Source organism: Phalaenopsis equestris, unplaced genomic scaffold (genome assembly GCF_001263595.1).
Source record: "Phalaenopsis equestris unplaced genomic scaffold, ASM126359v1 Scaffold000002, whole genome shotgun sequence".
Classification (NCBI taxonomy): Eukaryota; Viridiplantae; Streptophyta; class Magnoliopsida; order Asparagales; family Orchidaceae; genus Phalaenopsis; species Phalaenopsis equestris.
This window is the reverse complement of record NW_018164444.1, coordinates 77,240,597-77,255,191: the sequence shown is the minus strand read 5'-3', so window position 1 is coordinate 77,255,191 and position 14,595 is coordinate 77,240,597. Positions and strand designations below refer to the sequence as shown.

At 33.6% G+C, this 14,595-nt stretch overlaps 1 protein-coding gene across 1 annotated transcript in view; it reads right to left on the bottom strand.

The window, feature by feature from the left end:
• The window catches only part of LOC110023815, a 71,689-nt gene that overhangs the window by 36,256 nt on the left and 20,838 nt on the right, over nucleotides 1–14,595 (bottom strand). The window contains exons 13-14 of the mRNA XM_020723423.1: nucleotides 11,508–11,609; nucleotides 11,333–11,422 (exon numbers count right to left, since the gene is read on the bottom strand). Of these exons, the coding sequence (XP_020579082.1) occupies nucleotides 11,333–11,422; nucleotides 11,508–11,609 (192 nt within the window). The remainder of the gene's footprint in view (nucleotides 1–11,332; nucleotides 11,423–11,507; nucleotides 11,610–14,595) is intronic.

The following is a 14,595-nucleotide window of genomic DNA, read 5'->3' as shown; positions in this document are numbered from 1 at the left end:
GATTCCCGGAATTCTTTTGTAGTCGAAATATCTTAGTTGCTTCTTTGATATAAACCTATACGCGATTCAGTCATAATTTCCCAAAGATCAATTGTTTTGGCACAAAATAGGGCAAACAAAATATTTTATTGCAAAAATTCCAAATAACACGCTCAGATACCTTAATAATAAAGACTAAACCTAACCCTAAGACTCAGACAATCTCATGCATAACCCTAATCCTAAACTATTAAGCCCTATTTATATCAAACAATAACTAACAATAAAGACTAAATTGCCCTTTAACTAATAAAAGACAAAATTATCCTTAGGCTAGGTATCAACGTAACAAAGCCTTAACTCTTCTACAAGAAGTAGTATTATAATTTTTTAATTTGATCATAAGCAAAGATCACTTTAATTTAAAACTCAAGTTATTTTATATTTAATTTAATTAGCTAAGTATTCATTTAAAAAGAAAATTTTAATATTAATCTATGTCATCAATATGTTAACTTTAAAATCGGTCGATTTCAACATTTTACAAGTTAAATATTCAATTTTTATATCTCACCTCTTATAATTTTTCCTCACGCCTCTTCTTTTTCATTATTTTTAAACAAAAAGAAAATTTTTCTATAAGAGAAATAAATTCAAGATTTTTCAGTTTAATTTAGCCTATTTATTGATTTTTCGTGGAAAACTTTGGGTTCTTGAATGAGTTGAACTCTTCTTTGAAAAACTTCAATTTTTTTTTCTTCTTTGAAAGACAGTAATCTTTTGATAAGGTGATCTCTACCTCCCTTAGACAAATTTGAATTTTGGACGACAACTATCCCCTCGTCTTCAATATGAGGGATGAGTTCCTAGAGTACAATTTGAATTATAGAGACAAGTTCCCTAAGTACTCAACTCTATTCTAGGGAAGGTGTCTATGAGTACTTAATCGTTCATGTATTCTGATTCTCTATTTTGTTGCACTATTTATTATAATGCTTCTCAGAATGCTCTTCAACATTTGAAGGGTGAGTTCCTAGAGTGCTTGTTGAATTATAAAGAAAAGTTCCCATGTACCTATTAAATTCCAGAAAAGATTCTATGAGTACTTGATTTTTAATGAACCTTGTTGATTCTTAGCTTTGTTGCTCAATTTCTTATAATGCTTTTATTCGAGTTTTAATATCAATCCACATTCACCACAAAACTTTCAGAATGATGAATCCCGATTCGTTTCTGGTTTTGCCAAATATGCTACTAACAAGATTAGAAAAGTCTCATAAAATAAAAAACAATGAAAAGATTGGATGAGAAGAAAAAGAAAAGAAAGAAGAGAAAAAGAAGAGGAAGAGATAGAGAGAAAAGTTGGAGAGTTTTATTGCTAGCACAAAATGACTAAAGGGAGCTGCCGTATTCTACCATTTTTTAGTTCTTTTAACGAAATCAAAATATTACTAAATTAATTTCCAAAAGAAAGGAAAGTTCATAAACAAGATTAAAAAAAAGGAAAACTCCAGGACTAAATCCCTAAGGACATATAAACTAAAAAATTGCTCATTTGGATTCCTTAGCTTGCAATTTGGCGAAATTAAGAAAGTTACAACTTTTTTTTTTTTTAATTTGTGGTTTGCCTAATAAATAGAATGTGAAGCCTCCTATTCATCAATAAGTCAACGATGTACATATGACTATAAAGCATCATAGTCATCATTATGATCATAAATTTGGGGTTTGGGAGAAGTTGCACTATAAACTGTCAAAATCAATGGAAAGGTACGAGGGTAAAAAAGCTGCCACTATAGCATGGAAGTTAAGAGTAGGCAGCTCAAAATCCAAATGAAAAGTCAGTTCCAAATTCTGATTTTTGATATGAAATGATTGAGAAGTCTCCTAAGTGGTCGCAAGTAAGTTGCAGGTTGGCTATGATCCCTAATGCCTCTTGTATTTGACATTTTATTTTTCTTAATTCTAGATGAGCATAAAAAGATTAAAAAAATCTTTGCCCAAAATTTGTACAAGATGGCGGCATGCCTTCAAATTTTACTTTTTGACAATATTCACAAGAAATCAATCCATACTTCATTTTTCAAGTAAAAAAGAAATGTCTAGCTAAACCAGAACACAAGCCGCCAAAGGCCTAGAAAGCAAGCAATGGCATTATCAATTTGCAAGGATTTGCCAAATATTGAACCATTGAATATAAAGAGGAATGATTAAAGTAATATAGCCCGAGGAAATAGTATTTAGATAATAGTGATTGGTGGTCCATGAGAAAAGGCAATGTGAGGCAGCACTTTAACATATTTATTGCGAAACAAATGCTATAGTAAGTCCAGTGAGAGAAAAAAGCCTAGCATACTCTGCTTCTTAGAATAGTTTAATAACAATGTGCAAGGGGTAAAAAAGCGCAACAAAATGACTTCCACCAATTGTAAATCCGACAAAAAACTTTAGTAATCTCCATGTTGGGCTGACCCAATGAGAATTTGCTAATAATAAAAGACAAAGAGGTTAAACAAAACTATATGTTCTCCTTTATAACGAAGAAAAAGATGGGTTTGCCCATATATCTCGATGGAAGGAACCTTATGAGAGCATGAAATTGAATATTGATTAAAAATAGAAACAATTGATTGTTTGAACTGTCATCCTACCTACCAACAACATTTACCAAAAAAAAACCAAGGTGGTTCGCTATAGGATGTTCTACTGGAATATGGAGGCAGCCTGATAAGGGTATCATCTAAAACCTTAAGAAATGCCAAGAAGAGATAAAGACGAGGGGCTTGCTAAGAAAGCGGTGGCAAGTGTGGTGGAATCAAGATGGAAACTAAAACGATAGGTATAAAATCGAACAAAGACAAAGGAAGAGAGCGAGCACGATAACAAATATAAGAGAAAAAATAAAAGTTCACAAAAAAATAAAGATGTAAAAGACGTAAAATATCTAGGCGCGAGAAGAAAGTGTTACGTTCCTACAACAAAAGAGAGTAGTTGATGCCATGTGGCATCAACAAAAAAAAAGGCAGGCGCTCAGCTGGCGTGCCCACAAAAACACACACAGAAGATGCAAAGCCTCGAGAGTGTGTTGGCAAAATAAGATATGAAGCAAGTCGTTGGGCCAAACATGAAGGCCAAAACCCCACGAACAGAGGCAGGTTGTGTGGAGACGCAAACAAACCACTGTTGACCTCATTTTTTAGTGAATCTTTCATTTTTTTCTCCTTAGAATTTAGGGTCTAGCCTTAGGATTTCCTTGTTTAACCCTCTTAAAGGACTAGTACTAGGACTCAAACCATTTAGAAATCCGAGCAACTTCTTTACTCCTTCGAGTCTCATAGTGGCAGTTTCGAATCCTCGGGCATTCCGCTACGTTGATTAGAACTGACATATGAAACTCAAGTTGAGTTCCTATAAAGATAGGAGCAACCCAGAGAAACCCTTTGTGACTCGAACACTGCAATTTACACACTCACTACACCATGCACGATGTTAACTTAATTTGGGTCGACCATTGATAAACTCGTCTGAATGATCCGAATGACGAAACGGACAATGCGAGCACGTCCGAAACATCGACTTTAGCTAGGAGGGACACTCATATTACTATGATTCCGTGTGCAAGCAAACAGCAGAAATCAATGTGCATAAAAATTTAATTTGGAGATGTGGGTTCAGGCTCAGCCCGGGTTCGATACGAGCTGAACACAGGCTAATTGCCTCAATTCACAAGATTCGTAATTTCAAATTTCGAATTTAAAAAAAAAAACGGCCCGCCCAATCTCACTTTAATCAGGTGTTATTAGCTTTTCAATTGAGTTTCTCAATCAACGGAAATCGTTTAATTCCCCGCATAACGTCTATCTTGAGATTTCCCTGCATATAAGAATCGCGGCTCCCTCTCCCTACGGCAGTTCTTTTTTGGCTCTCTACACTAGAAACCCTCATCTTCTCCCTCGCTTGATTCGGCTCTCCTCCCCTCTGCACCGAAAGCCCCCTCACCTCTTCCTCTCCACTGAAACTCAAACAAAAACCTTAGCCCTCAAGTCTCAGAAACCCTCTACCTCTCTTGATCGAGGCCTTAGCCACTCGCCTCCACTCTCCCGGTCGAATGCCTCGTCCAGCCCCCCTCTTCCTCTCTCGATCAAGGCCCTAGCCACAGGCCTCCTCTCTCTCGGCTTCACCTCCCCTCTACACCGAAACCTTCAGTTGACGCTCCTCTTCACAGGCAAAAACCTAGCCAAATTCTCTCCATCTCACAGCATTTAAGCAATTGAGATTTTCTCGTCAGTGCAACTCTCGCTCTCTTCTAGTACTGCACTATTCCCTCATCCTTCTAAGATGTATTCGGTAACTCTTTACTGACTTTCTTAGCAATTTTAAATATAAAATTTCCTAGTATTTATTTGAGGAAATGAGCGTTACATGTCATAGTACTTTGGCATTAAAACTTACGTTCAAGATATTGATTTATAACAGTTATATCTTTAAGCCCTTTTAACGATATATCAATGACTTCTAACAAGCAACAACAAATTTAGGCTTTATTTTGGTGATGTTAAGCTATGTTTGTAGCAAATCAAGTTGCCACTATTTCCACAATAGATCAGTGTGCTGCTCTATGCTCGAGGCCATAAAGAAAAAAGATGGGCTTTCATTGTATGCCTGGCAAGGATATCAAAATCATGAAATGCCTTTTTTTTTTTTTTTTTTTTTGGGAAAGCAGAACAAATTCTTACCAAATGCAACTGTCGTTTTGAGCTTGCATATTTTACTGAATCGGAAGTTTTAAAATTATCATTGTGAGCTTGCCTATGTTGCTAAAGTTGAAGTTTTAAACTGTTATTTTCAGCTACATATCTTACCAAAGTTGAAGCTTTAAAACAATCGTTTTGAGCTTGCATATTTTACTGTATTGGAAGTTTTAAAATTATCATTGTGAGCTTGCATATCTTGCTGAAGTTAAGGTTTCAAAATTGTTGTTTAGGGCTGCACGCTTGCTTAAATAAACGGGCTTAAAATGCTTCCTTCTTTTTTGGGTTTGATGAGGTGTTGTTCCAGTCTTTTTAAATGCTGTTTTGGAGGGCTTGAAAGTACTGCTGGGGCTGAATTTGGGAAGGTTGCGTGCACCATTTAAGCACTGACCTCAATATTGGTTTAGAGCCTTTAAATGTGCCTTTTTGGGCCTGATCACATGCTGTCTTTTAGGTTGTAAAGCGCTGTAGGGTGCTGTGAAGTGCTGCAGGGTGCTAATAATTGCTTTAAAAGAGTTTTTTGGGGCTTTTAAAAAATTGTTTGTGGCTAATTAAAAGAGCTGTTTGGAGCTATTTAAAAGATCTGTTTGGAGCTATTTAAAAAAAGCCATTTTGGAACTTTTAAAAGAGCCGTTCTGGAGCTTTTAAAAGAGACGTTTTGGAGCTTTTAAAAGTGATATTTGGGAGCATTTAAAAATACTGTTTTGGGGGCGGTTAAATGCAGATTTTGAATTCTTTAAACACTATTTTTGGGTTGTTTTAACACTTTTGGGTTTTGATAAATACTGATTTTGGAGCCTTTAAACACTTTTTTTGGGCTGATCACACGCTATCTTTTTAGGCCTTTGCCTATGATTTGGGGCAGTTTCGGGGGGACTTTTGCCCAATGTTTTGAGCTCCGGTTTTGGGAGCTTTTGCTTACAGTTTAGAGTTGGTTTTAGGGAACCATTTGCCTATTGTTTTGGATCATTTGATTGTTATTTAAACACCTTTTTGAGCTGACCCACTCGTTGTTCTATCCCTCTGCTTAGCCGATTTTGGGAGTTGGGTCGGTCTTCTATCTTTTCCCTTTGATTCGTTTTCTTTTCTTTTCTTGTTTGATGGCTTAGGTTATGTGTTTATATTCTACTACAAGTGCTTATAGGGTAGGCATATAGAGGTCATCAAGTCATCAAGCAAAGTTGTAAGTTGGATGGCCCGGGTTTTAAGAGTAGTGATGATATTACCTATGTGTGCTAAGATGGGACAATAGAATAATATCTCATGCCTCGATGACCTTCAATGAGGAGAGAGCAGAATTGAAGATACTATTCGTCAACTCTTAGTACGAAGTTTCCCCCTTTCTTAGGTTGCACGTAATACTGGCCCGATCAAGTGAGCAACTTGTGGACTATTTTAATTCTCCAAACATTTACACAGATCTACACTTCTCTAAACATTTACACAGATACTACAAACAAAATCATTTGCGCCAACACTACTTTTAACTGCTAAGTAAACTCTGTATGCATGAAAAATTAAAGAATTTTGATAAAATCCTATAAAAGTCCACTTGTTAATTGTTGCGATCGTGGCCAGAAGTTGCCCTCCTTCGATAGTTTGGGCTGGTAGCTTCTATCCAAAGTAAGATTATAAAGCACACAACCTAGCTCCTAACCCACCCCGAGCTTGGATTCTTACGGCCCACTTCGATCTTTCATATACATAGGTCGTCTGTTCTTTTACTAACATATATATACAGATGTTCGTCATGCTAGCTAAATTCTCTGCAATATTTGTTTACTTCTATCTGTAATACTGACACCTTTTGCAGCACAGCTGACACAACAGGTACGCAAGTTTATTTTATATTTATCGTATTTTACCGTCTTTACTGCACCTCTTACTATTTTTCTTTATTGTATTTTCCACTGCATTTTCATACAGAACAGTAGGTTAGTTGTTTAGGAGATATGCTAGAGCGGGCCACCGACCAAACAAACATGCATGCTCGCACATAAAACCCTAAACCCGGAGTCGTTGCGTTACGGAGCTCGAAGAAAGCTTGGTAGGCAGCACAACAAAGAGGTAAGTGCAGAACAATTTCAAGAGACTCGGTAAGTGCAGAACAATTTCAAGAGACTCGGCACATAAATAGATCTACTCCAACTAAATCATTCTTTAGCATTACGCAACAACCCATAGAACTTCAAGGAAGCTCGCTCAACCCAACGTAAATCCTCACATACTCTTTAGGCCCCTGCATAGCCACGCTGTGCAGCGTAAATCCTAAATTTTCTTAGGTTCTAAGGTTGTCGTTCGGTACAACATAAACCCTCCTATCTCCACGACTATTTGCATAATTGGATATTATGCAAGTGTAAGTCTCAAATAATAAAATTGTCAGATTTGAACATTTAAATAACACCGCCTCCAAAACGCAGCCAAACAGTAGGATAGTTTGGGAAGTCATAGAGAGTTCTCAAAATCTATGTGTCTCCCATCTTTTCCTTCCTTTGAGTTCCTGAAATAATTGCTCATATTTGGGCATTTCCCACTTGATTTTTTGCGTCCTACCGTGAAAACCTAAACTTTGAATTCTTGAAGAGTAGTACCTCTAATCATTATTGAGAGTTTTCTCAAGTGATCTTGATCTTTTGGGATTAATTAACTATAAAAGTTTGTCCTTATAGGAAACTTGAAACCAAAGTAAAAATAAATCATTTCTAATCTTTGTATTAGGTATGAGAACTTGTCAGCCACACATAAAAAGTTCACAGACCATATGGATCTCAAAAATTTTTTAGTTTATATAATTGAGCCCCCCTTTTCAAGTAATGTGCTTATCTTTCAGGATGAATGTATTGTTTGTAGAGTTGCGCTCGATTACTTAAACTATTAAATATATGAAATCTTTGCAATCTCATTTTTTTTCAAAAATCAAAAATAATATTTAAAAAAAACAAAATTATATACATATTAAATTAAACTTAAGAAACGCTATTAAAAAACTGACTGACAACCACGAGCAGGCAAATGCCCTATGAGCATAAGAAAGACAAGCGTCGAGTGCAAAATGAACAAGTTTGGATACTTTTGATGTATGTAACAAGTTTTGAAATGATTTAGCGAAACATAACGTTTGTCATCTACGGTTTTTTTGCGTTCAAACGAATCGATTGGGAGAGCAAATTCTTGATAATTTCGATACTCAAAATGAATTGGTCCACTACATTTAACAAAAAAAGTATTATAGAGTGATTTCAAACATGGACTGCATTGTAAATAAAATATGCAATGTATCGTATCTATCTTTTATAATTTTTATTGCATTTGACCGAATCAACTAGAGGTGTTCTTCATGATTTTGATATTTTGAATGCGTTGGCATGGTTTATTTCATGAAACGGGTAATATATGATTAATTTTCATGTCGGTGATATATATTGAACCCACATTATACGATGACTGATATACACCATTTTTGTTGCATCGTATTGCACTGAGCTATGAAATAGGAATGGAATGATGCTAATGATTCCAGAAGGACCTAAAATGTCACAAAGATTTGAATAAAAAAGACATGAAGCTTTGTAAGGTGGGTGTGTACATGACCTTCAAACAAGTTTGAATAATTGATAGATTTCGTAATAAAGGAGGTTAGAATTTTAATAGAAATTTTCAGGAAAAAGTTATTCAAGGTACAAGGGAAGAGGATGACCTAAAAAATATCATAACCTGAAGGCAACTTTCTTAAATATGATGGTAAATACAGCTTGGCAGCCTTTATCTGACTCAGTTTCACAATGGCAGTCTTCAACACATCTTAAATCGCTTACAGTTAAGTTAAAAAAGAACAAATTTGCATAATACATCTTTTGAAATGATAATATTCCAAAAATACCATACATGCATTAGAGAGCCATCAAACGTCTAAACAATAACATATTCCTCAAAAGAGGTTATATTTGTATAATATAAATGCATCCTCAATCATGTGATCAGGTGCACCGAAGTCTAATTGTTTTTAAGATTTAAGGTGTTTCAAAAGTTAACTTTCGTGCTATGAGCCATGTGCTATTTCTAGAGGTGTGTTTTTTTATGACTTTTGAAGTAACTTTTGAACCTCTCAATTTCCTCACTGAATGAACTAAGTTCTGAAGGTTCTAGAGTCACTATTGTGGCAACAGCATTGCCACAATGACCCTGGTGTTCAATATTGTGCTTCAATTTATTACGCTTCACATCAGTTTTCCAAAATGTTTCTTTGGTATGTCTTAGTGCTAGTCTTCTAGTAATGTCCACACCAAGAATTTTTTTTTTTTTTTTTTTTGACGACTGTCATGGAAAATTTGAAGACTGCGAGCTACGAGAGCAATTTTGTCAAAGTTAATGGACTCCTAATATAACTTTCTTCCTGCTTACTTCTATCTTGACTTGCGTGAATGCCTCTAGAATGCTAATAAGAGGTTTATTACTTAGGATTCTCTAAAGGATTTCATCGAGTTCCAATTAGAAAAGTGTAGACTCATTCCTTCTCATTGATTTTCTTATAGTACTGGTTATCCTCTAAATGCTTACATTCTAAATCTTCATGGATATTAAGTTTTTGCCAATTTATAATAAGAATATCAAGTATTTTGTGACATAAATGATCACCTGGCCTTCTGTCATAAAGATATGCCTTGAGTTCAAAAATCTCAAAAGTATTTTCTTTGTTCAAGGGGGCTTCTTTTGTTACCACCCATATCTCTTCACAATTTCACATTACCTGAAATTATCCACCGTGCCATTCATATCATTGAGTCGATGAGTCATGCCTAAGGCTGTAAATGGACCAATGCACTCGATGAACAATTCGAACTCGGCTCAATTAAGAATAGGTCATGTTTGTTCAAATTAGTAAATAAACAAGTTCGAATAATTTTTTCAAACTCGATTCTTTAATGAACTAAACATGAACATAGTCGCACTTATTCTTTTATGTTCATGAACGAACCGTTTGTTATTCAACAAGTAACTTATTAAATATTCGACATTAAAATCGAATATAGCTCGTATCATATATTAAATATTATTTAAATAAGATTTGATTAGCTAAAAGTTATTTAATTATAGTTTTAATCATAATATTATTTTTTGATTAATTCTTAATTATATATTTAAGAAATTATTAATTGTTAAATATTTAAAAATTAACATGATATAATTTTGAAAGGTGACGTCACATTCGCTCATTCTTTTTTATTATGCTTGATCTTTTTTTCCTTTGACTTTCTCAATTATTTCTACAATTGATAAATGGTTTCACATTATAAGTTAGTTTGTAATACTAGTCATTTTTTTTTTTGCTTTTGTTTCTTTTTTTTTAAATCTTAGATTTCATTCTTGTGAGAATGTATCTATTATAGACATTAGATGTAGTATGTGGGGTGGTTCTTTTGTTTATATGATTTATTCAAATTTTTATTTAGTTTGATTTATAAAATTATTTATTATATTTTAATATGATAATTTAGATACTTGTTCGAAAACTTAGCTCGTTTATTAGCTTGTTTAAATACTTGTTCACTTGTCATAAACAAATCAAATTCAAACATTCAAAAATTTAAACAAGTCAAGTTTGAACAATATGGAAAGATCGAAACAAGCTCAAGCTGAACTGAACAACTTATAATTGTACCAAGCCAAGTTCAAACTAAAATATACTCTGCTCAACTCAGCTCGATTGCAGCCCTAGCCATGGCATCATACTGTTGTACATGTTCAGTATATAATACAACTATTGAAATGTGCCTAAGAATAGCAGTTGTCCCCTTTCCACGATTTATCTTATTGAACCCATATTACCACTTACTAGAATAAGTCAACAAATAAATTATCCATTGACAGCGGTAGATGAAGGAGGGACAGCACACACATTCCATTCATGGCAGTGGCAATTGCTTTTCTTCCACATCCATAGCAGGAATTTAAGAAATTCCTTATGACAAAGGATAACAAATCAGCAAAAATAATAAAAACGATAAATAACAAAAAGAAGCTGGTCATTAGTGCACAAAGATAGTGTTGAAGCTATTTTCATGAGACCAGACCGGGCATTATATGAAATTAGCTATCAATTGCTCTACAGTATATCCAATCTGATGCAAAGGTTTCCAAAACCAAGAGAATAAATATGTAAAGCCTTCCAAGGAATATTATAAATCTAGCAGGGGAATGAAGCAAATCTAGCACGCAATTTTGAAATTACAATGGAGTATATTTATGAAAAGCAGCTAGATTGCAGTCTGCTAAAACTTTTTAGAGTAAACATTACAACTTCAGAAAACCTTATCAAACCCAATAAAAAGATTCCCAATATTTAGCCAAACAGAAAAATAAAAATAAAAATAGCTTGCACTGCTAATATAACAATAAAAGTTCAAAATCTAAGCCAAAACACGTCATTTGGCATACGAAATCAAAAAAATAAAAATTTCCAAGAGTAAAACCATAAAAGCAAGAACAAAAAAGCAGAATAAATTTGAAAGCCAACGCAGCTTCTACAGAAAATATCCCAATAAATAATAAAAATACAGCTTTCATTAATCATATATTAGAAATGTCTAGCAAAAGCTTACTGAACAGATACTGGAATTATTGGATTGAGCTTTGAGAGTTTCAACATCAAGATCCAATTGTCGCTTCCAATCCAAAAGTTGGACTTCATCCTGTAAACATTTTTTTTTTAAATTATTAGGAGCAAAGTTCATGGATAAGAACAAAGAAAGCGCATGTTATGATGGCATGTCCTGCCTGCGGAAGCTGAATAGTAACTTTATTTGGAAAGAGCCTGCACAACTGCTTCATTGCCTTGGGAATTTCTTTATTTCTTTCTTGCATCCTACTGAGATTATCCTTCATAGTAAAAAAATACTTCAAGATTAACATTAAAAGAGGCTTTAAATAATTATAATAAGGTTGAATTGCTAAGCTTCAAGGGGCATTTCAGAATATCCCTTTCTTCCACCCACTACATAAAAATAATCACAACCCCAAGTAAATTAATAGGGAAACAAAGTGATGAAAACAATGAGCACTAAAAATCCATAGCAACATTACTACAAGCAACTTTTGACAGCTCTATTACAAATGTTTGGTATGTCTATTAAGGGCAAGCACAAATCTTCTTCTGAAAGTACATAGTGATCATAATATCATCAATGCTCAAGGGTGTTTGAGAGTTCATCATAATCATCATTATTATTATTAGTCTCATCCCAACTAATTGTGATCAGTTTTAAAAATTCCCTTTCACCGTTCATTCATATTGTGTGTCGTATGATCTATCAAAGCACATTCTACACAAAATTCTTCAACACAATTTCTACCCTTGTTACATTAAGTCCAACATTTTCCATTTAAATCCATCGTCACTAATTTTATCTACACATTTTATGGGTGTACTTTCTACTCTTCATTGTATATGTTTAGATCACACAAGTCAATCCTACACTACCTTATCATCAATAGGTGTTCAGCCCCTCATACATCTAATATATCCCCACTTCTGTCAAAATCTCATTTTTATCATGCTCAACTTAACACTTAATGACATTTTTTTGCCTCACACTCAAATCAAAAAAGAAATAGTCAAAATTAATTAAAGAATCAATTTTACATTTAAAACACTATGATATTCCCTTGTCACATAAAACTCATAACTCTCCTCTCCAAATTAACCACTCATTCTTAATTTCAAAAGTTTTGCTACTTAAGTGTGTTCGAGATACGGCAATTCTAAAATAAAAACAGAGTAAATTGCAATGATTACAGAAAAAGAAAATAAGGATTACTTTCAAATAAATTGAAATTGAATGTAAATCATAATAATATGTTAATAATTTTAAGTTTGGGACAATGTAAGTATTGAAGGGTTGGTTCAGACATTCGTCATCTTATATCATAAAAACCAAGTTCCTTACCCTTGAACTAGTTGACATCAAATTGCAACTGGGGTGCCTTAATTAGTACACCAACCCCTCCCATAATGTCATTTAATCAAGTGAATACATTTTCAAGGTGTTAATGGATAACTCAAATAATATTTATATATTATCTATATTTGGCCATTTGATTACCTCCTTGTCGCTTGCTTAGGTTACACTTTAATTTACATTGTACATGTCAAATTATAATAATTAGGTGCCAATGGATAACTCGAACAATATTTATATATTATCTATATTTGGCCATTTGATTAACTCCTTATCGCTTGTTTAGGTTTCACTTTAATTTACATTGTACATGTCAAATTAAAATAATTTGTTATTCTTTAAGAGTAGAAAGTACAGTACCAAATTATGATTTAAGAATAAACAAAAAGAAATGATCATTCTTAAAAACCATATGAGGACTCCTCGACTCTCACACCATTTTCTCCACTAATTTATCACACTCTAACATAAACAATTCACATTAAATTCATGAACCTTCAAATGCAACCAAGTAAATGCTTACATCCATAGACCATCTCCCCACTTTGTCAAACTCTCATTTGTATCATGCTCAACTTGACAATTAATGACATTTTTTTCCTCGCACTCAAATCAAAAAAGAAATAGTCAAAATTAATTAAAGAATCAATTTTACATTTAAAACACTATGATATTCTCTTATCACATAAAACTCATAATTCTCCTCTCCAAATCAACCACTCATTCTTAATTTCAAAAGTTGTGCTGCTTAAGTGTGTTTGAGATATGGCAAGTCTAAAATTAAAACAAAATAAATTGCAATGATTATGGAATAAGAAAATAAGGATTACTTTCAAATAAATTGAAATTGAATGTAAATCATAATAATATGTTAATAATTCTTAAGTTTGGGCCAATGCAAGTATTGAAGGGTTGGTGCAGACATTCTTCATCTTATATCATATAAATCAAGTTCCTTACACTCGAACTACGTGACATCAAATTGCAACTGAGGTGACTTAATTAATACACCAACCCTCCCATAATGTCATTTAATCAAGTTAATACATTTTCAAGGTGTCAATGGATAACTCGAATAATATTTATATATTATCTATATTTGACCATTTGATTACCTCCTTATCGCTTGTTTAGGTTTCACTTTAATTTAAATTGTACATGTCAAATTATAATAATTTGTTTTTCTTTGAGAGTAGAAAGTACAGTACCAAATTATGATTTAAGAACAAACTAAAAGAAATGATAATTCTTAAAAACCATATGAAGAATCCTTGTCTCTCACACCATTTTCTCCACTAATTTATCACACTCTACCATAAACAATTCAAATTAAATTCATGAACCTTCAAATGCAACCGAGTAAATGCTTACATCCATAGACCATCTCACCAGTTCATCAGAAATCAATATGAAAGAGCAACTAAATTGATTAAAGACCAAAGCATTAAATCTAGTAAAATATAATGTTGCTCCACCATTAATGGCACACAATCGTGCAAATAAGCACATAAAACAAAGCTTTAATTGTAGTCAACTAGGAATTCAACCACTGACCAAGCATACCCTGCACATGAAATTTCATAATGACTAACTCCAGCCAAACCTAACCACTATTCAAAGTGCAGCAAGCAATGCTCTACGTGATTTGCACGATTCACCGCCGCTACTAGCCATTTAAAAAGTTTCCAAATAGCTAGAGAATCACACATCTTCGTCTCAACAGCCAGACACTCACCCTCATTGTCCTCATTAGAATGAAAAGCCATTTTAAGTTGTGCTCTAATGCAAACATAGCACAACAATAGATTGTCTCTATACAACTTCTTATCAAAAAAAGTGATTCTTCTACTCAAAAATTTGAGTTGGTCCTAGTTAATTTTGCATTCAAGATATGGAAACATTACCTT